This window comes from Grampus griseus (assembly GCF_964374135.1).
Source record: "Grampus griseus genome assembly, chromosome: 7".
In the NCBI taxonomy this organism is placed as follows: Eukaryota; Metazoa; Chordata; class Mammalia; order Artiodactyla; family Delphinidae; genus Grampus; species Grampus griseus.
In genome coordinates this window covers 60,526,517-60,550,041 of record NC_139001.1, presented here as the reverse complement: position 1 = coordinate 60,550,041, position 23,525 = coordinate 60,526,517, and the positions used below count along the sequence as shown (strand labels likewise).

At 35.2% G+C, this 23,525-nt stretch overlaps 1 protein-coding gene across 3 annotated transcripts in view; it reads left to right on the top strand.

Moving 5' to 3' along the window:
* The window catches only part of DYNC1I2 (dynein cytoplasmic 1 intermediate chain 2), a gene marked incomplete at its 5' end in the record, with an annotated part of 49,154 nt that extends 28,976 nt beyond the window's left edge, over positions 1-20,178 (top strand). The window contains 11 exons of one of the 3 annotated variants that reach the window (XM_082657658.1): positions 1,653-1,748; positions 1,976-2,138; positions 2,251-2,350; positions 2,842-2,967; positions 3,863-4,009; positions 4,372-4,485; positions 4,799-4,932; positions 5,823-5,967; positions 15,877-16,017; positions 17,867-17,992; positions 19,538-20,178. In XM_082657658.1, coding sequence (XP_082513784.1) covers positions 1,653-1,748; positions 1,976-2,138; positions 2,251-2,350; positions 2,842-2,967; positions 3,863-4,009; positions 4,372-4,485; positions 4,799-4,932; positions 5,823-5,967; positions 15,877-16,017; positions 17,867-17,992; positions 19,538-19,648 — 1,403 coding nt within the window. In that variant the 3' untranslated portion in view covers positions 19,649-20,178. Of the gene's footprint in view, positions 1-1,652; positions 1,749-1,975; positions 2,139-2,250; positions 2,351-2,841; positions 2,968-3,862; positions 4,010-4,371; positions 4,486-4,798; positions 4,933-5,822; positions 5,968-6,605; positions 6,664-15,876; positions 16,018-17,866; positions 17,993-19,534 lie in introns of those variants that run through there. The other 2 variants (XM_082657657.1, XM_082657659.1) reach the window with 2 other exon arrangements.
* Between the last annotated feature and the right edge of the window lie 3,347 nt (positions 20,179-23,525).

Here is a 23,525-nt window from a genome sequence, read left to right as displayed (position 1 = left end):
TTGACGGAGAAAGGGCTGACAAATGCGGTTGGGCTGGCTGAAAAGACAGTGATTACTGTTTTCCTTTGTGGCTGATTGAGGCCCTTGAAAGGAAAAATTTTAACCTTCACCATTTGGTTCAAAAGTATGAGCATATATTGAAATCATTCGTGCCATTTATCCTAGTTCTGTAAACTTGTCAGAACGTAAAAATCGCTCAATTTCAAGTAATGTAGGATTGGCATACGTCATTATCATTTTGATTAAGTTGGAGGTTGTATCACTGTGTGCAGTATACAGTGTCATTTAAAGCTTTCTTTCCTACAGGTACAGTTACATTTTTATTGCTTATACTATAGAGTTAGAAAGATTTTCATAGCTCTCCAAACCTAACACTATGTGTGTGGTTTGGCAGCTGGTGTGGCCTACAAGCTGCATTTTGTTTGCAGGGTAAAGGCTTATCTGTAGGCCTCCTGGAGTGTGGGTAATTGCACAGGCTCGCCATTGGGGAGAGACAGGATTGGAAGCAGTCAAGCGGAAGAATGTTATGCCATCCCATTGCCACCTTGTAGCAGAAAGACACAATCCCAGCAGTGCCATCTGGTTGTTGCTATCTAGTCAGCTGGCCTGGCTGCTGGGACCATGACTTGGCAGCTGGTTCCCATCCTTGACTATTCTTTTGTGTATGTCGTATGTATGCGTGTTTTAGATAATTTTGAACATAGGTCGGGGAAATGACTATAACTAACAAGTAAAGTCCCCTTACTGAATGGGCTCTTATTACTTGAGATGCGCTTTGCTGCAGACGCCTGCTGCCATTCCCTCATAGACAAATGACACATCTGTTTAGGCAATAAAAATAAGCATTTGCTTAATAAAAATCCATCTCAGTATGTAGTGAAAGAGAAGGTAGGCAGAGTTGTATGTTCTAGAACATTTTAAAATAAGTAATTTAAAGTTATTTCCTGGTTTGGGGGTATAAGGGGAGATTTAATAATTTTTAAAAGTCTTATAAACATTGTATATTATCTCAATATGTATTTTTATTCAAGTTAAGAAAACATTATGTTAAGTGCTTATTGCCACATCATGTAACAGTAGATAATGAGACTTGCATTTAAAATGACAGAATAGAAAATGTGGTCTCATAGCTATTATCTTTAAAATCTGCCTCTCAAATAGCAACCTGAGAGTTAATGTAAGCCGTCTTTATGCCATATGAAGACCCATTAGACACTGATGGTTTCAGATCACAAGTAAGCAGCCAGCTCTGTAGGCTATTTTAGACATTTGATTTTCTTCATTTTACAGCATTAATGTGTCAGCATGCTACATAAAACTATGTAGGAGTTGCATGTTGTTCTGTCTGGAATGATAAATGCTTGCAAGCTTTTAGAGATTTCCACGAGGGACTCATCCTAGTTGCTTATATATCTTATTTCAGTTTATGTTGGTACAGAATTTGATATGACTATTGCTGAGTTACCACATAGGTATGTATAAAAACCAAGAAGTTCCACTTAATTCTTTTTTTAAAATTGTATTGATAAAATTTATATTATTTGTACTCTTTTGCTTTTATCTAAAGAGTTGTGATACTTTCTGAAATAATTACCTCAAGAGTTAGCAGTTATTTTCATGAAAATAATTTTTGTGTTATTCTGTTTTTTCAGATGAAGAGGAAGAAGATGACGTAGTGACTCCTAAACCACCTATTGAACCTGAGGAAGAGAAAACTTTAAAGAAAGATGAAGAAAGTGATAGTAAAGGTATCTTAAAGAATTCAACTTTAAAAAAAATAATTTAAAAAATTTTGTTGATTTCTGTTAAGACTGCTTTTATTATTTATATATTAAAGTAGACTAAAATGCTTTAAATCAAAGAGGTGAATCTGCTTGGAAAAGAATGAGTGGCATTCATTGACGCAAATTGTGATAGTGAGGTGACATGATTTGAGTGGCATAAATCCGACTTCAGAAAAACGTTTGTCTCACAGCCCCCCCGCACGAGCTGACTGAAGAAGAAAAGCAGCAAATCTTGCACTCTGAGGAATTTTTAAGTTTCTTCGACCATTCTACAAGAATTGTAGAAAGAGCTCTTTCTGAGCAGATTAACATCTTCTTTGACTACAGTGGAAGAGATTTGGAAGACAAAGAAGGGTAATGTTTAATTGCTAAAATTATGGGTTCAGCAATGTTGAATTACTTTAAGATTAAGAGTGGGAAGTTATAACACAGTTGTTGGGTTTTTTTTTTTCGTCTTTTTCTGTAGAGAGATTCAAGCAGGTGCTAAACTGTCATTAAATCGACAATTTTTTGACGAACGTTGGTCAAAGCATCGGGTTGTTAGTTGTTTGGATTGGTCATCTCAGGTAAATTATAACATAATTGGTTGCTATTAACTCATTTTTTAATTCCAGTAAGCAGGTAGTTTTAATTGTGGAAACTTTGTGTAATTAAATCAATGTATATTATTGAAAATTACAATGGATGATGGTTCTAAGGTTATGGTTGTCTTATGTACTTAGGAAGAAAGGATTGGAAACACTGTATTTAAAAATCAAGAGTTTATTTATGCCACAGCCCAGTTTTACTAATTTTAATTGCTCACCAAATCTCCTTTGGATAGAATTGCAACACATATTTTAATAAAATATTTTAACATTAAAACATTTAAAATAACTAAACTAATTTAAAGTTTTACTAATGTTCCAGCAAGCATAACTCTAGAGATATATTTCTTGGTGAAGTGTTAGGAATTTGTATTTTCAGAATAATTTAATAATAACAGTTGAGTAACTAGGAATGTAAAACAGTTCTCATTATGCATAGCGTTTTTTTCCCACTTGATTCTTGCGAGCAGTATCCAGAGTTACTTGTGGCTTCCTATAATAACAACGAAGATGCTCCTCATGAGCCTGATGGTGTGGCCCTTGTATGGAATATGAAATACAAAAAAACTACTCCAGAGTATGTGTTTCACTGCCAGGTAAGATGGTCTTTTAGCAGTCTTTCCCAAGTTTAAGAATTCACTAATGAATTTAGACAAGTGCCTTTCTTCTTTTCTTGTCAACATAATGATTTCATTGGATTGGCATTTACTAAACCACCCCATATTTGCAAACAGATGTTAACGAAAAACTGAAGACTTCTCAGTTCAACATGATCTGCGTTTTCTAGCTTTTCTGACATCTCTTATGTTTAATCACACCTAAAGTCCTTTGCAGTTGTGATTTTCTGTTATTGTGATTGATTGTATAAAAGGAATCTTTTATAAAATGTCTTTTCTACAGGGAGTTTCTCAGGAACTTATTTGCTGAATATACAATTAGATGGTTGGCCCACTGAATTACTTATACATGGCCTGAGGAGTTGGAACTAGATAGTTTTAAGTAGAAACATATGTTTGAAGTAGGAAACAGATGCAGATTTTTAAAGTGGATTTAGTGGGAGGTTAGAATTTGCAAGCCTTTCTGGTTGCATAAGTTATAATCTTTTAATAATATCATAATTCTGCAAAAACACTTAACTGAATCAAAACTAGCATATACTCTGTTGTCAGATTACTGTCAGAAGCTAAAGTAGAGCCAGTTATCTTCTGATTTAATGATGTAATCAAATTAAATAATTTTTGCTTTCTTCGATAAATTTCTTAAACATTTCTGTAAACAATCATTACATTTGACTTTTAAGCAAAACTATTCTAAAGCTGTATCTTATGTTCTAAAGCAAAATGAAATTTTAAAGTATATTTATTTACTGGTTTTTTATAATCTCTGATACTTTACAATAAAGGGGAAAATGTTTTGGATATAGATTTATTTTTATAACTTGTCACGCTTCTTCCATTTGAACCTTAAATATAAAAATCTTGCTATTTGCAGTCAGCCGTTATGTCTGCTACATTTGCAAAATTTCATCCAAATCTGGTTGTTGGTGGTACATATTCAGGCCAGATTGTGCTGTGGGATAACCGTAGCAATAAAAGAACTCCAGTGCAAAGAACTCCACTGTCAGCTGCAGCACACACAGTAAGTAAAGGGGTTATTTCCATTAGATTTCTGTCTTCTTTCACCATTAAATACTTAGTAGTGTCCATCAGAGTAGTCTCAAAATGTGTTTCCTTTGATGTGTGAATTTCTCATCATTTAGCAACCAAAACTGAAGGCTTTTTTTTTTCTTTGTATTTTTGGAAATCTATTTTATTAGAAACTTATCTCTCTTCTGAGATAATGTTTTGCTAACCTACGGAATAGCATCGAATTTCACATTAAAATTGCCATCAAGATATGAGACTGGATATGAAACAGAATACCTGTGATTATACAGTAAAAATTATTTCATTTTTTTTTGGTAAAATAATCCCAGAAAACTTTAATATCTCTTTTTTTAGCATCCTGTATATTGTGTAAATGTTGTTGGGACACAGAACGCTCACAATCTGATTAGTATCTCTACTGATGGAAAAATTTGTTCATGGAGTCTGGACATGCTTTCCCATCCACAGGTAGGTTAAACTTGGAAAGCTCTGAAATTTTGAGGCAAATATTGGTATTTTTTTAAGTCTATGTAAACCCTAGCTTATGTTTTTCATAAATGTTTTATAATAGTATTATAGTAATAGTTTATAAATCTAAACATGTATAAATGTAATTTGTGGTGTATATACTTCATTTTCAAACCTGCTTCATTTAATCAAACTAAATTTATATAAGTATAGTAAAATAATTGTTTACAAACTAATTAAGACTAGAAAATTTTCTTTAAAAAATTAAAAATTATAAGTTTACAAAATAATTTACTCAATTTTTTCTGTGTAGGATAGCATGGAATTGGTTCATAAACAGTCAAAGGCAGTCGCTGTGACATCTATGTCCTTCCCTGTTGGAGATGTCAACAACTTCGTTGTTGGGAGTGAAGAAGGTTCTGTGTACACAGCATGCCGCCATGGCAGGTAAATCTAAACTGGAATTTACAATTATTTAAAATTCTCTCTTGAATAATCGTATTAAAACAAATTGCCTCTTATTCAAGTAGAAATCTGTCCTAGAGCCACTCGTTATTTGTGACAAATTATTTAAATTCAGGTATATAAAATTAAAACTTAAATACTTTTTTAAAATAAAAGGTTAATTTGGATCATGATGTGTTCTGGATTTTGAGGGTTGTGGTGTGTTGTGATTTTTGTACGTGTGGACATGCTCACAAAAGTTAGTGGTAGGAAGTAGCATTCAGCAATTACAAATACAAAATGCACATGCCACATACTGACCTTTAAAGTTGTAAATAAGATTTTCAGCTGTTTTTCCATCTTGATTTATTTGGACTTTGAGCCTTAGTTCAGTCCTCCTGATAATCACACAGTAATGTCACATACACGTTTTAAATTGACTAGTATGTCTCCTGCTGTTCAACCTGTTTTGAAATTGTCTAGCTGTACCTTATCAATTGCTTCCTTTAAAAAAAAAATTGAGGGTCCAGATTTCATCTCAAGTACAAATCACCTTCACTTCAAAGCTTTTGATTTAAAAGTAGCCCAGATTCTCTCTCTTACATGTAGCATTCATTTGTCTCTATCCCACCACCTCAGAACCTCAGATATTGGACTTTTGATTTCTGTCATCAATAGCATGATGTTTATGGTTCCAAAATGTACTTAACCACTTTAGTAGCCTTATCAAATCTGGATAGGTAACACTCAACATAATTATTCTTATGTGTTACGAGCACAGAGTTAAGTTTGTTGAAATTATGTCAAAGTGTAATAAATAAACCCATGATAAAATATATTTATAAGTGCTCTACTTACAAGAGATTTCCCTATTTTCACTCTTAATGAAACAGCAAAGCTGGAATCAGTGAGATGTTCGAGGGACATCAAGGACCAATTACTGGCATTCATTGTCATGCAGCTGTTGGAGCAGTGGACTTCTCACATCTTTTTGTCACTTCATCATTTGACTGGACAGTAAAACTTTGGACAACTAAGGTATCTAAAAACAGATGTCTAGTCAAGTACTCAGGTTTCTGACACAAGGTGGTGCTCTATTACTACATGGGAAAGACAAAAAGCCTCCTAATAGCTTAGAATGATTTACTGATAGATCAAACCTAATAAGTTACACAGAACATGAGTGAACAACTAGATGTTGAAGTTTTCTTAAAAGTATGCTGACAAGTGTGGTAATCCCACACATGACCCAAGACCAATCTTCCCACCACTTCAGGCTTTTCAAGCACAGAACTGCTTACCCTGAACTGAGTTGGAGGAAAAGCCGCTGAGGATCTCACATGGCACTCACGTAGCTGCCCTGTAGCCCAACACAAAAGCTGTGCATTTGCTCTTTGAAGAGCTTTTAGAGGCTGTTCAGAACTGCATTGGCTCACAGAGCTGATGGAAACCGGAGAAAAGATAGATAAAACCTGAGGTGTATAGTAAGTCTTATACAGTGAGACTATACATCATAAACTGGAATCATTAAGAAAGTATTGTGTAAATACTTCTGTGTAAATATATATGATGCATATATATTTTTGTTTTCTGCAATACATAATTTAAATAGTTTGTTTGGGTTTTAATAAGCTTTGAAAAACCATTTATGTTATAAAGTGCTTCCGATCCTACAGCAATTCCAGATAGATGTGACATTGCCATGCCTCCTTGAAAGTCTCAAGGCAAATCCAGGTAGGGAACATTTCTTCCTGTGATAGGCCTTGTAGTTTCATTTGACTCCATTTAAAAATTAAAGTGCCTTGACTTTTCTGTCTGGCTTTTCTGCAGTATTACATTGCTGCTGGCAAAGCTGCATACTTGAAATATCAGATTCTATTTAAATTAAGTTAAATTTTAAGCTGTGTTTTTTCATGTTTCTGTCTGCCTTATCCTAACTTTATTTGATTCTTCAATTTCTTTGAGAAAACCTAGTGGTCTTAAGAGATATTCTTCACTATTACAGTGGAACTCATTTATTTATCAAATGCTGGCCTCAGAAATCAGGGATGAACTCACTGTTTACTCTTGTCCTTTCTTGATGCTTTCTTAGTGAGTTAGAAAACTTTCTCTTAAAATTGAACGTTTTCAGGTTTGGGATTAATTAGCAGGCATAAAAATAGCATTTAAGTCTAATGAAGGAAAAACATATTAAATAGTGCTTAACACAGTGTCTAGCATGATAGGCACTTAACAATATTCATTCAGTTCCTCCTTTTCCTCTTTATGGAGATCAGACGCTCGGTTTGAATGCATATACTGTCAATCATCTGTTTTCTTCCCTGGATTGTTCTTGAATTTTTTTTTTTTTGAATGAGATTTATACAGTGGCAAAAGGTAGAGGTAGAAGATTCTCACAATCACCAGCAAAGAAACGCATAATCCAGTTAGTAAAACCAAAGCAAGATGCAGAATTGGAAAGATGAAGCCAACTCTCTCTCTCTAGGCTGTAGGCAGCTACGTAAGTGGCTAGATTTCTGGTTATGCCTTCACCTGAGTAGTCCTTTATATAGAGACACAGGAAATGTTACATCTTTCTTAGATTGTTGGCCAGCTTCCTTTTTCAGTAATTGAAAAGAATCTTTTATCTATTTGTAGATTTATTATTTTTAATATCTCAGGGCTTCAGTTTGCCATCCTTCTTTTATCTTTAAATTTGAGGCTTCCATTCTTACATATATTACCAAATAGGACTGGAAAATGAAGACTTCTTGTCTAAGCAAGAAAAGAACTTATATTTATGATAGCAGACTGATTGATGCTTGCTTTTGTGGTACTACACAGCTGGTTGATTGGTGGTTGATATTTTTTGTTCTTGTATTTTGCTGTATTTCAACATAGAACTGCCTACTGAATAAGAATGACAGCCAGGCATATCTCTTTCTTTGCTAATTGAGCTAGGCATTGCTTCCTTATGTGAGCTTCATATACAAAACTCATTTATTCATTCAACTGTGATACATGGCTCTCCACTCCCCGCCCCCACCATGCATACATACCTCTCCAATGTTAGTGGCCAAAGGATAGGACAACACAGAACAGGTACTTGCTATAGAATAGCAAGTACCCTGTAGAACTTTATCAGAAGAATTACCTTTTATTCTGACTTATCTTCACACAAATAGTTCTACTCTATGAAGGGTGGAGCAGCAACAGTCTGCTGAGTATTTTTTTTATTTGGCCATATTATGGCTCCCAAGGTCATTGTTTTGATCTTGGATTTATACTTCATAGTCAATTGTGTTGCTGGTATTCATTTTTTCCCTGAAAACTTGGTAGAGCCTCTGTGCTCTCCAACACAATGATAATGAATAATGGGCAAGGTTTTAAAATAATCTCTTCTTAAAACATTGTTCCAGTTCCATTTTAAGCTTTTTACACCAGTATCTTCACGTTCATGAATTTTACAGACTTTAAATGTTTTTCTTTGCCTTTACTTTTTAAGTGTTTTCTGACTCTAGGAATTGAGCCCCCATAAACTGGGAGAACGAATCGTTAGATATTGCTGTGTCTTTGTATCCTTTAAGATCTGTCTCTGCCCCAATAGTGAAACAAGATTCTTTCTTTTTCTCCTTTTCTATAAGTCCTCTAAAAAATCCCTAGAAATCTCAATTTGTTACTGCCTCAAATTTAGTTTCAAGTAATCTACTTCTGTCATCTGCTTCTAATTTTTGCAGAGTCAGGAATTTTAATGTAGTGACAGAGTTCTGGATCATCAAATTGTTTACTTTTTTGAACTCAGTTATTTTTAGTAAAGAAGATGAAGATCGTTTTCCACATTTTGGTGAAGGTTAATTTAAACCAGCCAGGACATTGCTTCTAATATATTTGAAGGACACTGTTAACTTTTTAAAATACCAAATTTGAAAATTCACAGCAGAAACACTTTGGAAGTCCTGAAAAATGGTAGCAAGAATATGTGAGGAGTAGAAGCTTCTTGAAGGTAACTTGAGGATTCCATAAGCACTTGATTAGGGGTAGACCTGATAAATGAGCTTAATATTCCGACCACATTTAACCATACTTGTTACAGATTACTCTCAAAATATAGTAATTATATTTGGAGGGCAAAATGTTTTAATGTATGCACAGTATATTCCAGATTCAACACTTATTTGAAAAGCTTTAACCTTTTTAACTCTTAGAAAATACCATAGTAACTTGTTGGCCAGTGTCCAACCTGTCCTTTGCATAGTCAGAAACTCAGTTTTGTCAGTCTACTAGATTTGATTAGCTACGGAGTGCTGACTAGAACTCACAGGCTTCTAAGACACTGATGCGTTGGAGAAGGTTAATTTATTAATTTACAATGAGAAACAACTGCCAGAAGGCCTAAATACTCATGCTCGCCTGACCAGCTCATTGTTTCCCTGTAGACAACCCACACAGGAAGCCAAATTATAATCAGAAGGTTGCTTGGTTAGCAAGGAATTGGAACAAAAGAAGATTTCTGATTTGAATGTGTAGTGGCATCAAGCAAAGACAGCGTGATTCATTCATCTTCACATAGAGATAACCCTGCCATGGGTGGTAATCCTCAGGATCCATTGACTGAGATGCTGTCTCCTGAGCAGTGCTTGAATTGGGCACTGTCTTCATTTTTCTTGTAAGACTGCTTCTGTATATTTCCATTGCTTTTAATAGACACATTCCTTCTGAAAAAGTTAGTATCTTCCATCAGGTTATATAGGAAGGTATTTCCGCCCTTAGAATTGTTTCTTTTTAATGAGAATCTGTTTATTTCTGTGCCGATCCAAGTGAAGACATACTCACTTCCCATTTCTCTGGAGAGCACCTCACTGTTACGTTCATGGATTTACTATAGGGACTCTTGGTTATTAGTCTAGAACTCCCCAGTTACTCCCAGAAAAATACAGAATTACTGTATTAGTTTCCTGGGGCTGCCGTAACAAATTGGCACAAACTGGGTAACTTAAAATAACAGAAATTTATTCTCTCACAAGAGGCTAGAAGTCTGAAATCAAGGTGTTAGCAAGGTTGGTTACTTTTGGAGGCTCTAAGGAAGAATCTGTTCCTCTTTCCATGCCTCTTTTCTAGTTTTTGGTGGTTGCCAACAATCTTGTGCTTTTTGGCTTCCAGCTGCATCACTCCAGTTTCTGCCTCTGTCATCACATGGAGCTTTTCCTACTTGCCTCTCTCCAGATTTCTCTCTTCTTTTAAGACAACAGTCGTGCTAGATTTAGGGCCTACTCTAAGCAGTATAACCTCAGCTTAATTACATCTGCAAAGACCCTTTTTCCAATATCGACACATTTACAGGTTCCACATAGACTTGAATTTGGCAGGGGGCTGGGAGTGGGGGGGACACTATTTAACCCATTACTGTAAAGAGCTCAGAAAAAAATATGGTTTGTCCCTTGATCTTACAGTGTTTATTTATTTATTCACCACTGTACTAGAATGAGTTACCTTTGATTATTCAAATGCTATCTATTGTTCAAAGAATGATACATTCTTTTGATTCATTTTTTTGAAAAATATGTTTGCAAACCTTTTGTTTATAAGAATTTTAGAGCTGCAGTGACCTTTAGACATCATGTAGTTCAGTAATTCTCAGTTTTGGTCACATTAGAATCACCTTGGCAATTTTAAAAAATTCTAGTGCTCACCTGGCACCCCAGACTGATTAAATCATAATATCTAAAGAGACTCAGGCAACAGCATAATTTTGAAAATCCCTCCAGGGTTAGCGGGATTACAATGTATAGTCAAGATTCAGAACCACTGATAACCTTTGTTTTGTAAATAAGGAAATAGGGGCCTGGAATGATGAAGTGACTTCTCCAAAGCCTTAAAACTAGTTATTGGTAGCCCTGAGATAAGAGTTTATATCCTACGCCCCTCTTCAGCTCTTTCCTGCTGCCTCTCTTCCATTTACGCAGAAGTTCTCTTCAAGTTAAGAAAAAGTATTACTATTAAAAAGTACTTCAGATGATCCATTTGGGATTTTAATTTGCAGTATCATATATAAAATTAATATATTATGAAACAGTTTTGGTGTTGTATGTGTGCTTTCTTTCTCTTTGAGGGGGAAGAATTGTTAATCCTTGGATGACTGTGTTTTTTAAATTAAACTTGAAAAAAATTACAAAGGTTTCTAATTACATTTAAAATTTGGGAACATGTTGCCATTTATTGTATTTTTATTTTTAATATAATCTTTTACCCAGTTATAATGCATCCTGCTTTTTGCCTCTGGCTGCATCACAGTCCACCTAATAGATGAAATATTTTATTTAATAATTTCCTGAGATATTCAGCAATCTTCTTTTTCACTTGAGATATAATTTTTATGTAAGTTTTAATCTAATTTGTATATAACATTTTTCATATTTTATAAAAAATGGAATCATATGATATGTACTTATTTATATCTGGCTTCTTTTGTTCAACATTATATTTGTGAGAGTCATTTCGTATTGTTGAAGGTAGTTATAGATTGTTTATTCTCTCAGATACATACTATTCCCGTATGTAAATATACCATAATTTGTCCATTCTGCTGCTGATGGTATTTGGGTTGATTGTAGTTTGGGGTTGTTACGGATAATGCTGCTATGAGCATAGTTGTAGGTGTCTTTTGATGGACACAAGCGCTCGTTTCTGTTGGGCATATACTTAGGAGGGAAGTACTTGGCCATAAGGTACGCATGCACTCTGCTTTAGTTGATACTGCCAAGCAAATTTCTAAAATAGTTTTACCAGTTTATAATTCACCAGTGGCATATGAAAGTTTTCCTTGCTTTACAACCTTGCTGACACTTGGTATTTTCTGCCTTTTTTTTCATTTTAATTACTCTGATGGGTATAGTTGTATTGCAGTTTGGTTTTCATTTGTATTACCTTGAGACTAAAGAGGTTATCTTAAGCTCCTTTCCATGTGTTTATTGGCCATTTCTTGAAGTGCCTGTTTAAGTCTGCCTATTTTTCTGATAACCCCTTCTTTAAAAATAAAACATTAATATAAAAAATCTTGTAGACCAATACAGATTCTTATAGAGTCGAGCATGTGTACATGACTGTGAACAACTTCTCTTTTAAGTCTTTGATGAGAGACCATAAAATTGCCTAAAATTGGGATTTTCTTGAAGAAGTATACAAGTGCCTCAGGATTTACAGGTCTTAGCACAGTGTTTCTTAATCGTTGTTGTGCATCAGAATCTCTAGTGGAGCAACACCAAAGAGACTGATGAAGTACATTGAGGGTGGGGCCCTGCATCTGGAGTTTTTAAAAACTCTGCAGATGATTGTGATACTCATCCCAAGTTGAAAACTACCTCAGAGGGAGACTTCACTTGGCATTGTTGCCAAGGAGAGTTATAGGAAAATAATGATCTTAAGAAGGAAAAAAAACCTCTTAGTTTCTGTTTTTAGCTTACTTATAAGTTTTGTTAAAATTTTTGTTTTCTTAATTACAAACAGACATTTTTGGCTATTAAGATAATCATGCAGTTGACAGTTACTGTGAAAATTTTAAATATATAATTTTAAACTTTTTATTATAGAAAATTCCCAATAGATTCAAAAGGAGAAAGAGGAATATAACGAAACCATTGTACTCATTACCTAGCTTCTAAAATTATCAACACGTGACCAATCTTGTTTGATCTATTCCCACTTATATTCCCTCCCCAGTCCTGGATTATTTTAAATGCAGACATATCATTTAATCTATAAATAAGCAGTATGTATCTCTAAAAAATAGTCATTAAAAAAAAAACCTGTAATACTACCATACCATTGTCACACCCCCCAAAAATGAATAGTGATTCCTTAATTTCATCAAATAGCCAGCGTTCCATTAAAAACATTTTTTTACTATTTACTTGTTTGAAGCAGGATCCAAATGAGGTTCGTTTATTTGCGATTGACATATCTTTTGAGCCGCTCTCTTAAAGTAGGGTTTCCTACCCTGTCTTGTTTTCTTGCTACTGCTGTTGTTGAAGAAACCAGGTTGGTTGTCCTATTAGTTTCTCACAGTCTGGGTTTTGCATTCTTATGGTACTGTTCATATTGTCATGTATAGTTGTAGATGTTTATAATTCTGTAAAGAGAAGCTTACCCTCGTGAATCACTTGGTGTCCTCCAGTCCTTATGTTGACATCTCTTCATTCTTTTTGGTCGTTTGAAGCTTATTCTGCAGTAGGTTCCTCAGGAGGTGCTTGTGGGTGCATTATTCCCATATTCTGAAGAGCCTATCTGTTTATGAAGGTCAGTTTGGCTGTATGTAAAATCCACAGTTTACATTTTTTTTTTGATTACTTTAAATATGTTACTCCATTGTTCTCTGGCAAAACGCATTGTCAGAAAGTATGATGACAGGGCTTCCCTGGTGGCGCAGTGGTTGAGAGTCCGCCTGCCGATGCAGGGGACACGGGTTCGTGCCCCAGTCCGGGAGGATCCCACATGCCGTGGAGCGGCTGGGCCCGTGAGCCATGGCCGCTGAGCCTGCGTGTCCGGAGCCTGTGCTCCGCAACGGGAGAGGCCACAACAGTGAGAGGCCCACGTACCGCAAAAAAAAAAAAAAAAAAAAAAAAAAAAAAGTATAATGACAATCTGATTTTTTTTTTTCTTTACTCAAGACTTGGTCTTTAAAAATCTGCATGATCAAATCTTTTTTTTTTTTTTTTTAAGGGTTGAATGTCCTACATACACAGGATTTTCTTTAATATGAAGTTTCAAGCTGTCTTTTCTTTTAGGGGAGTTCTGTTAAATTAAGATTTTTGTATTCTATAGTATTGCTTTGGGTTTTTTTAGGGCCTGCCATTATAAGTATATCTTTGTTAATCTTCTTTGTCTATCAGTTTTTTAAAAAATTCACTTTATCTCTTCTTTCTTTTTTAAAATAACAGTGTTATTGAGATACAGTTCACATACCATAAGAGTCACCATTTTATAGTATACAATTCAGTGGTTTTTGGGTTTTATTAGAGCCATCCTTGTGGTATGAAATGATATCCCATTGTGGTTTTGATTTTCATTCCCCTGATGGAGAATGATGTTGGGCATCTTTTCAAGTGCTTATTTGTATTTGTAGATCTTCTTTGGAGGAATATCTATTAAAACTTTGCCCAAGTTTTAATTGGGTTATTTGCCTTTTTATTAAAATGTTGTAAGAGTTCTAGATACAAGTCCCACTTATCAGGTATATTATTTCCAAATATTTTTGCCTATTGTATAGGTTGTCTTTTCACTTTCTTGAGGGTATTATTTGAAGCATAATGGTATTTAATTTTGATTTAGCCCAATTTATCCTTTTTTTTGTCATTTGTGCTTTTGTTATCTAAGAAATCATTATCAAGTCCAAAGTCACAATGATTTACTCCTATGCTTTCTCCTAAGTTTTATAGTTTTACCTCTTATATTTAGATCTAAGATATATTTGAGTTAATTTCTGTATATGATGTGAGGAAGGAGGGGTCCAACTTCGTTCTTTTGCATGTGCATATCCAGTTGTCCGAGCATCATTTGTTGAAAGGCTATTCTTTTCCCATTAGTTGTCATGACACACTTATTAAAGATCTGCCACAATAACTTTGTGTAAGATTTGAGTGAGATCCTTTTTTTGTTGGTTATTGTCTAGTAGTGAAATGAGTTTTTCTCTACATTTAAGAGGAAGGGAATGGCAAGGTTAGCTTTTCTGGTTTCATAGTCTAGGTTAAAGCTCTTCTGGGTTTTTTGCAAAGTGGGTATATATCCCTCTATCTTGTACTTTCTGAAATGTACCTTTTTCCGTTCCTCTCCACCACCTTTATCTGAACCTTCTCTTTGCTTTGTCCCTATTGTGCTGTATTCCACAACTTGGATTCCATTCCTGGCAGTTTCTTTTTGGTGAGATGGTCTTGAAAAGGGAGCTTTGATTTGTTAATTTTGCAAGTTTATCAGGCTCAGACTGCATCATTAGACCTTACTTATACTACACTGGAGTCTGCCTGCAATTATTTATAAATCGAATTCTGTTGAACTCCCTCCCAGTCTCTGCTCCTGCTCTCAGACTGACCCCCACACTGTCCAGTGAGCACCCGCTGTGGACTGTGAGGCTCTTCTGTTCTATTCTCCAGCTGTCAGAAGCCCTCGTGCCTTCCCATACTTCTTCCCGCACAGATTTACTATGCAGATCTCATAGTAGTCCAAGGTTTGTTTCTACCTGCTTACATTTGGAGCTTTGTCTCCTGATTTTGTTGTAGATGTTGTCTGTGAATCTTTGGTTTTGCTATCCTCATTGCTTTGTCTGAGTTTATGGGGAGATTTAGAGGAGATTCAAAAAGTACACTGCCATTGCTCCCATCTTTCCAGAATCCTCTCATTGAAATGTTTTTAAAGCACATTCTGTTCCTTTTTTTAAATAGTATGGTGTCTACAAGTTAAACAGAAAATGCAATCCAGTCATTGATTTTGTTTTTTAATTAATTTATTTAATTTATTTATTTTTGGCTGTGTTGGGTCTTTGTTGCTGCGTGCAGTCTTTCTCTAGTTGCAGTGAGCGGGGGCTCCTCTTCGTTGCGGTGCGCGGGCTTCTCATTGCGGTGGCTTCTCTTGTTACAGAGCATGGGCTCTAGGCGCATGGGCTTCAGTAGTTGTGGCTCGCAGGCTCTAGAGCACAGGCTTAGTAGTTGTGGCACATGGGCTTAGCTGCTTCGCAGCATGTGGGATCTTCCCGGGCCAGTGATTGAACCCATGTCCCCTGCATTAGCAGGCAGATTTTTAACCACTGCGCCACCAGGGAACCCCAGTCATTGATTCTTAGTTCATAACTCCAGGTAATTCTTTAGTGAAACAAATTATAGGAACTTTTTCTAGGCTGAGTTAAGTATCATAAAATGTTATCATACCTGTTGAATGTATGTCATATTTTGACTGTGCTAAAAATCAACTTTTCCCTTTCAGAATAACAAGCCTTTGTACTCATTTGAAGATAATTCAGACTATGTTTATGATGTTATGTGGTCACCCACCCACCCAGCCCTGTTTGCCTGTGTGGATGGCATGGGTAGGCTGGATTTGTGGAATCTCAATAATGACACAGAGGTGAGCAGGAAAATAACAAAAATTGCACTGAAAAATAGAAAATTGGAGATTTATTGAATAATTTGTGAAATTCCTTTTATCCCAAGAAATGTAAAAGGACTCTGATTGTAGCTTCATCACAAAGAAACCAAATAAGCTTTGTACCCTAAATAATAAACACCATGCTGTGCAGAACTGAAGGGAGAAATATTGTTGCCAAGAGGACTGGGGCATTTCCTTTTACTTCTAAAAAGCACTATCCTGTCTCTAATGTCCTGACAAAGTCTCATTCATAAGGCAACTGGGATATTTTTGATTCATAGGCTAGAAAGCAGATAGTTTCAGATTGTTGACATATGTTAGCCTTAATTCTGAATTTCTAAATTTTCTCTTAGCCTTGATAGAATTGTATATTATCCATAAATATTAGTCTTAGGCTGACTTATTTGAATGAAGCAAAACGTATTTTGATGACTTGTTCCATGAAACACTGAAAACAGTGTTACTGTTAGTATAAAATTAATATAGAAATCATCAAATTTCCTAACTGCTATACTAAAATGAGTTATTAGGAATGAAATTTAACTGCAGCTATTATTTATGTTTAACCAGGTTTATTTTTACCAATGTGGAGAGGCTTGAAATGTTCTTAGAGTTCTGTACTGCTGTGTGGTGGTAAGAAGTAATGTTAGCAGTTCTGCCAATAAAAGTTTTTGAGGAGAAAGTCTCTTGGTGCCTTCCCCCACAGCCCACTCTTTCCCACATCTCTTCATATTTCTAGTGGCAAGTGTCCAAAATCCCTTGAAGTAAATTAGTTGGTTATACAGGACAAGGAAATTATATACTGGAAATGTAAGAATTTTAACACTGTGCTAACTCGTGCTGTAGTAGTTTGAAGAGGAACATTAAGATACTGCTAGGGAAAGGTATTGACTGGCTAGATGACTGGACTTGATTATACATTTCTAGTTACTTCGAATGAGACCAATTTTTTTTCTTAATTTGGATTTTTGTGTTAGACATTTGTGGTCACAGTAAAATTTGGATCTTTTCTGTAATTTGCTAACTCAGAGAAAATATCTAAGTTATAATTTTTCTCTTAGAACAATTTTGGCACTCTAGAAGTTTAAATTAATCATTTGAGGATGACTCGTGTCAAATAGTAGGATTATTTTTAATCAGATTTCAAAAATTTAAAAATTATTGCGATACTGTTCTGAGTCAAACATTGAAGGTTTGCTCCATGCATGGCAAATAATTTCTTTTTCCTTAGCACAGCAGAGGGTACAGTCAGATTCCAGGGAATGGTGCCACTGTGTTGGTGACATCATCCTGCCCTGCTCCAGACAGTTCATGGGAACAGGGGCTTTGGAAAGACCCATACTCCATCTTTAGTATGAACTGTTTCTGGCAACTGTGGATCAAATCACAGGTTTTAGCTAACAGAGATGCAAGCTACAAAAGTAATTCCTGTCCTCTAAAATTGAACTGTAATGTGTTTATGAGGGCTTTTGAGATGTTTCTTTAAGTGAGGTTTTGGCCATCTGTTTTCAAATGGCTTGACTTCTTAAAGAAGTTTAAAACAACAAAGAATCCTTTATTAAAGAGAAGATCTTTCAAAATGATGTATCCAGTCATGTGAAAATTTCTTATATAAGGACTTAAGTTATTTTCCCAAACCATTTTCAAGGATTGACTATAATGTCCTTCAGAATGTGTCACTGAACAGGAAGAAAGTCGGGAAAATTCTTTATTTTCATCTTTGTTTTTAAAAATGTAGCCAGATTGGAGGAAAGAAGAATTAGTTTTACATGTTTATAGAAATCCTGATGAAACTTTTAACACTGCACTATATTTTAAATGACTTTAGGTGCCAACTGCCAGCATTTCTGTGGAGGGTAATCCTGCTCTTAATCGTGTAAGATGGACCCATTCTGGAAGAGAGATTGCCGTGGGTGATTCTGAAGGACAGATTGTTATATATGATGTGGGAGAGGTATGAGGCTCACTGCCTATAATTTTGACACATCTGTTTAGCTTTCACCGCATTGTAGTGGCAGTATCTTTGTGGCTAAAACTAGTCTTTGAAGTTCATGAATCGATAAAACTTACTTTTCACTATAGAAGCAACTCTTGAGATTAATTTTCTTTCTAAACTGAATGTCCTGTGTCCCCATGCAGCAGATTTTGAGGGTAGTATCATATGTTGGAAGTACTTCAAGCATGCATTGCTGGAAATTAGAAATTCTTCAGGCAGAAGAAATTCAGAGTTATAGTTGGATTTTGGGGCTTTACAGAATTGTTATTAAGATTTTATTTTTCTGTATTCATAGATTTCTTTGGGCCAAGTAGTGGAAATCAAAAGTAGTATCTTTTAAGAGTTATCTGATGACTGTGAAATGTCAGTCTTGACTCCTTGAGCCTTGTTGCAAATCCATTATTATTGAACCCAACAGGATGACTTGCAGCTCTCTCATCTTTACTGTTTGGGTTGACTGTACACGATGCTCAGGAGTGATTTCCTCATGTTTTAGTGCTGGCTAGCACCTTATTCACTCTTTCTTTTGCTATGCCTTATGATTCCCCATTCTCTCTGGAAACCCCACAGCCTCTAGCAATTAGATCTGGAGGGAGGTAGAGTGAATCATTTAGAACAGCCAGTTGAACTGTCTGCACAGATGGAACTACTCTGTATCTGCACTATCCAACGTGGTAGCCACTGGCCACATTTGGCTATTGAGCACTTAAGATGTGGCTAGAACAACTGAAGAACTGAATTTTTTATTTTATTTAATTTTAAGTAAGTTAAATGTAAATAGTCACATTTGTCTGGTAGCTACCATATTGGTTATCACTGTCCAATCTAGTCTCAAGTCATACGGTAGATTTAGAAGCAGGCATATCCTTTTGCCACACTGAATGTTTTGTGCCCTAATGTGGCATGCCAGATTCCTCAAATATTATAATGACAGCTGTCAAAAATTTTTGGTTATTGGACTGCTTTAGTGAGGCAAAAGCATCACAAGCCTCCTTTCCCCTTTTGCTATTGGTACATCACTAAAGTGGTAAGAAGTAGCATACCTTTTGATGAAGATGGATTAAGATATCAGGAAAGGTTATCTTAGGTTCCAAACAAAAATAAACACTTAGAAGAAACCAGATCTTATGAACCATGCTTCACAAATTATTTATACTAGGAATGGTGCAAGAAGTAAAAATTTTTCAGGACTTCCTGCCCACCAGCAAAATCCATGAGATAGTGCATAGGAGTTATATTTACAGAGCATCATTGTCATTCTCTCTTGCACGGATGATGATAATAGCAAAGTCGTTTCTGAGGCTGTCAAAACACACTTCCCAAACACTATCTTTTGTTTTGAAATGTTATAAATCATTGGTATAGTCTCTGTAATTATGGAAAGGCCATTCAGGTCAATTATTACTTTTTAATGGGAAAAGTATTTGAAAACACTGAATAATAGTAGGTAAGATGATCTTTTATTTCAGTGTACATAAAACATTGTATTTCTTTTAACAGCAGATTGCTGTCCCCCGAAATGATGAATGGGCACGGTTTGGCCGAACACTTGCAGAAATTAACGCAAACCGAGCGGATGCAGAGGAGGAAGCAGCTGCCCGAATACCTGCTTAGCTCCTGAAAAGGGAATATGTAGCTGTAGTGGATTTGGGGAAGACTCTTAAGTAGATCCTAGAACTATTTGCATGCTTCTGTCTAAATGATAATTAAAAGGAAATTTCGTGGATTAAACTGTGGATTTAATGCAGCAAGCAAATCTTACAAAGTCCTTTTTTATATAACATGCATCTTGTTTTGGATTTGTGTCATTTTTAATGCAGCTGATTGACTTTACAGAATGCAGCCTTTTCTGAATTCTTATACACAGGTGTATATTTGGTATTCTTTTGAAGTCTTTTCAGCTTATAACACTATATACAGTTATTTCTAAAGCACAGATTAAGTAAGTTCTACATATTTTTAAATAATCACAATTCCCTGTTATACTGATAATGTTCTCACTAACCATAATATGTAGGAACATTGTTTATTCTTAGCCATAGCATGAATACATCTATCCAGTTCCATTCTGATATTCTTTTTTTCTTTATAATTCATGTGATAACAATCTATAAATAAACACAAATATGCTTTAACTTTTCAAATTTTCATTTTGATTTACTCCTTGCAATTAAAATTTTATTAAATTCTGCTGCTTTTATAAAGTATCTTTTTTTCATCTCTTTCTTTAAGCTCCTGTTGTAAGCAGCCACCTCAAACCTCATAAAGCTTTGTGCCTTAAATATACCATATAGTATACTGTAGATCTCCCAGTGCATTATGAGCTGATGTCTAGATAATTGATGTCAGTGACAAAATTTTTCCTAGGTTAATTTTTGTTTTAATCCCTTTTTTCTTTCCATCTAAGATAATTTAAAGAATAAACAGAAAGCTGCCTATTATTTTCACTGATTGAGATTATATGTGAGCCCTCTGAGACTGAAACCTCCTTTGAGAGAAATTGATTTTGTGGTTGCAGTAGCCATGAAGGAAAGTGCTCAAATGAATTTTGTCATTGAATCAACTCCACATCTTGAGATCTGTTACTACAACCCTATCTTATAAGCCTGAAAGGTAAGTGGCAGATATCTAAGAATTTGTGTTACAGTCAACCTGTTTCAGGACTAGAGAAAAGGATTATGCTCAGATACTGAATTTATCCACTTTAAATTGTCCATTTCCTTGATCCTGACCTTTTGTCTTTCCAAAGTTTAACTGTCATTTATTCAACAACATGAACTAGGAAGGAAGAGTAGATGCCAGATTTTGAACATTTTTGTTTGGTTTGATTTTCTTAAACTAACAAAGATCTGTTGGGAAATGAATTTTTAAGTAATTTATTCTTAACTATGAGTATTGTATAGTGTGAGGAATAATTGACCTGGAATATTAGACCCAAATTCTAATTCTAGCTCTGGCACTCATGGTAAGTGTGATTTTAGCCAACCAAGTCTTTCCATCTGACTTCTTTATTATCTAGGAATTAAGTTAGGATTAGATGATTTCTAAATTTCCTTCCAGCTCTAAAATTATTGATTGTAATTACTTCAGGCAGTTCTCTATTTTTATATATTCAGTTTTCATAAGTTGACACCTCATAATTGCCTATTATATACCAAAGATTTTTTTTAATATCAGCAGGCAAATAAATAAGTTATCTCATGGTGGTAATGTCTGTGAGTCAAAAATTCAATTTAGCAGGGTCACACTGTCTTAGTATAGAATTCATGTAATCACTAAAATAGTTATTGCATTCTTGCCCACCATTTATATAAATGACTAGGAAAAGAGAAAACATAATTATGATTAAGGTTGGAAATCACGAGATGTGGCAAATCCAGCTGCTCATGGGATTCAAGTTGATGTATCCAATTGTGAAAGAATAAAATTGGTAAGTGTTTGTAAAATACTTCTCACCTAAGAGTTTTTGCTTTTTGGAAACAACTTTCCCTCCCCTCCCCAAAAATGCAGTGTGGACCTTTATCTTTGCCCATTTAACTTTAGTCTACATTTTTAAGAACACGTGAATTTAATGTGAGGAATTGCCTTTTAAAAGTTGACTATGTAATAGCAAAAAAGAAAGTACTGAGGCTGTCAATATTGATATGAAATCTTCTGACAGATTAAGCTGACTAGAAAAGTGTTGCAGCTCTTCACTCTTTTAGAAATGAAAACCTTATAATTTAAAAAAATATCCACTTACAGAAATTGTACCGTATTTGTTACCGGTTATAGTTTTTTTCTGAGTGGGAAACAAGCCATAGCTTTCTAGCTAATTTCTTGTTTTGTGTTTATTGTTTGGTTGTTTTCTTTTTGAATGAGAAGTTAAAGATTATTGGTTACCCTCGTTTGTGTAGAGGAAGAATACTTAGTTTTGCAGACAATAATTAACTTGCAGTAAACCTCAGAAATAACCATTGTTTGGTATCATTTAAGCCAAAAAAATTAAAATTCATTGGTAGAAGCCATCTTCTGGTTTATTGATCCAGTTCCCTACAAAGTTTAGAAAATCTCTAGATATAAAATATTGTTGCAATGATGCTGAGATATTGCATATTGAAGGAATGGATGACTTAAAATTTCGGAGGAGGAACTAAAGGAAAGTAGTGTTAGGGATGGTCCTTGTCTTTCAATATTGTAAGAGCGTTGATTCATTCTGTTCTGTGCTAGTACTGATAGACTGTAACCTCTACCACTTGAACCACATGGAAAGGAAGGTGCTTGAATGAGTGAATGAAAATCTGTGAAGTGTACAATTTTTCATCTTTCCATTTTGTCGGACAATGCTTTTTAAATGTCTTTCCCACAATCCTGGTATTTCAACATTGGCATTGTGATATTTTATAATTAGAAAATGGTGTACAATTAAGTACATTGGAGAGAATGGAGCTCTGATTATAGCTTCAGCTGCTCAGTGGCTGTGAGAACCAAGCTGTTTCAAACATGACATAGCGCCCCAGGTGGTGGTATTATGTCTGAATCTTGGGCATAAGTCTAGGTAAAAAGCCATCGGCTTTGCCTCATTTGATGCTTTAGTGATGGGATTCCCATTGAGATTTCCCCCCACACACACCCCGCCCCAAGATAGAGGCAAGAAACGAGTTCTTGCTTTCCTGCTATTATCTTGCTGATTACTAGGCAACTAGGGACCTTACAAGTTTGGGAAAAATACCTGGGAATCTCTCTCTTTTTTTTTTTGGTTACAAGGCATTTGGGGTCTTAGTTCCCCGACAGGGATCGAACCCACGCCCCGTGCATTGGAGGCATGGAGTCATAACCACTGGACTGCCAGGGAAGTCCCAGTGGCAATCTTATTTTTGATTCATTAAAAAATGCTAGGAAATTATTTACTTAGAGATCTGGTTTACAGGTTCTGGGGGCCTCTAGTGCTACCAAAGAATAGAAGAGTTACCCCAAAGGCAAGAAGAAAAGAACAGCCATGTTCATTATTTCTTTTGAAGTAGAGGATTACAATTAACATTCTTTTAACTAATCAATTTTAATGCCTTAAGAAGGTAATAATTTGCTTGCACTTAATATATTATAATTTTTAAATCCTTTTCACGTATAAGAAACACGTTTTAGAGAAAGATCCTACAATCCTAACCAGAATGCCAACTGGAAGACTTTGAATAGTCATCACATTGTAATGCTTTTCTCAATAGGACAGGGCTCTCAGACCTTTTCTTGGAATTTAGATGTACAGATTCTCTTTCTGCCTGCCATGTTCACAGTCCCCAAACTTCTTAAAGTTCAAATGGATTTCTGGTATTTAAGTTTTCAGTATGTAGCTTCCAGCCACTGATAGTTTGAACATAGCCAATCAGCAATCTTTTACAAACTTTTCTAAAATTACAGTATTTTGTGTTGTTAGTTTCATAGCAGGAATCTCAGTTTTGGCTTCTTAATATTCCATTACCAGTTCCCAGTCAGAGGATGGAATCAGCTTGCA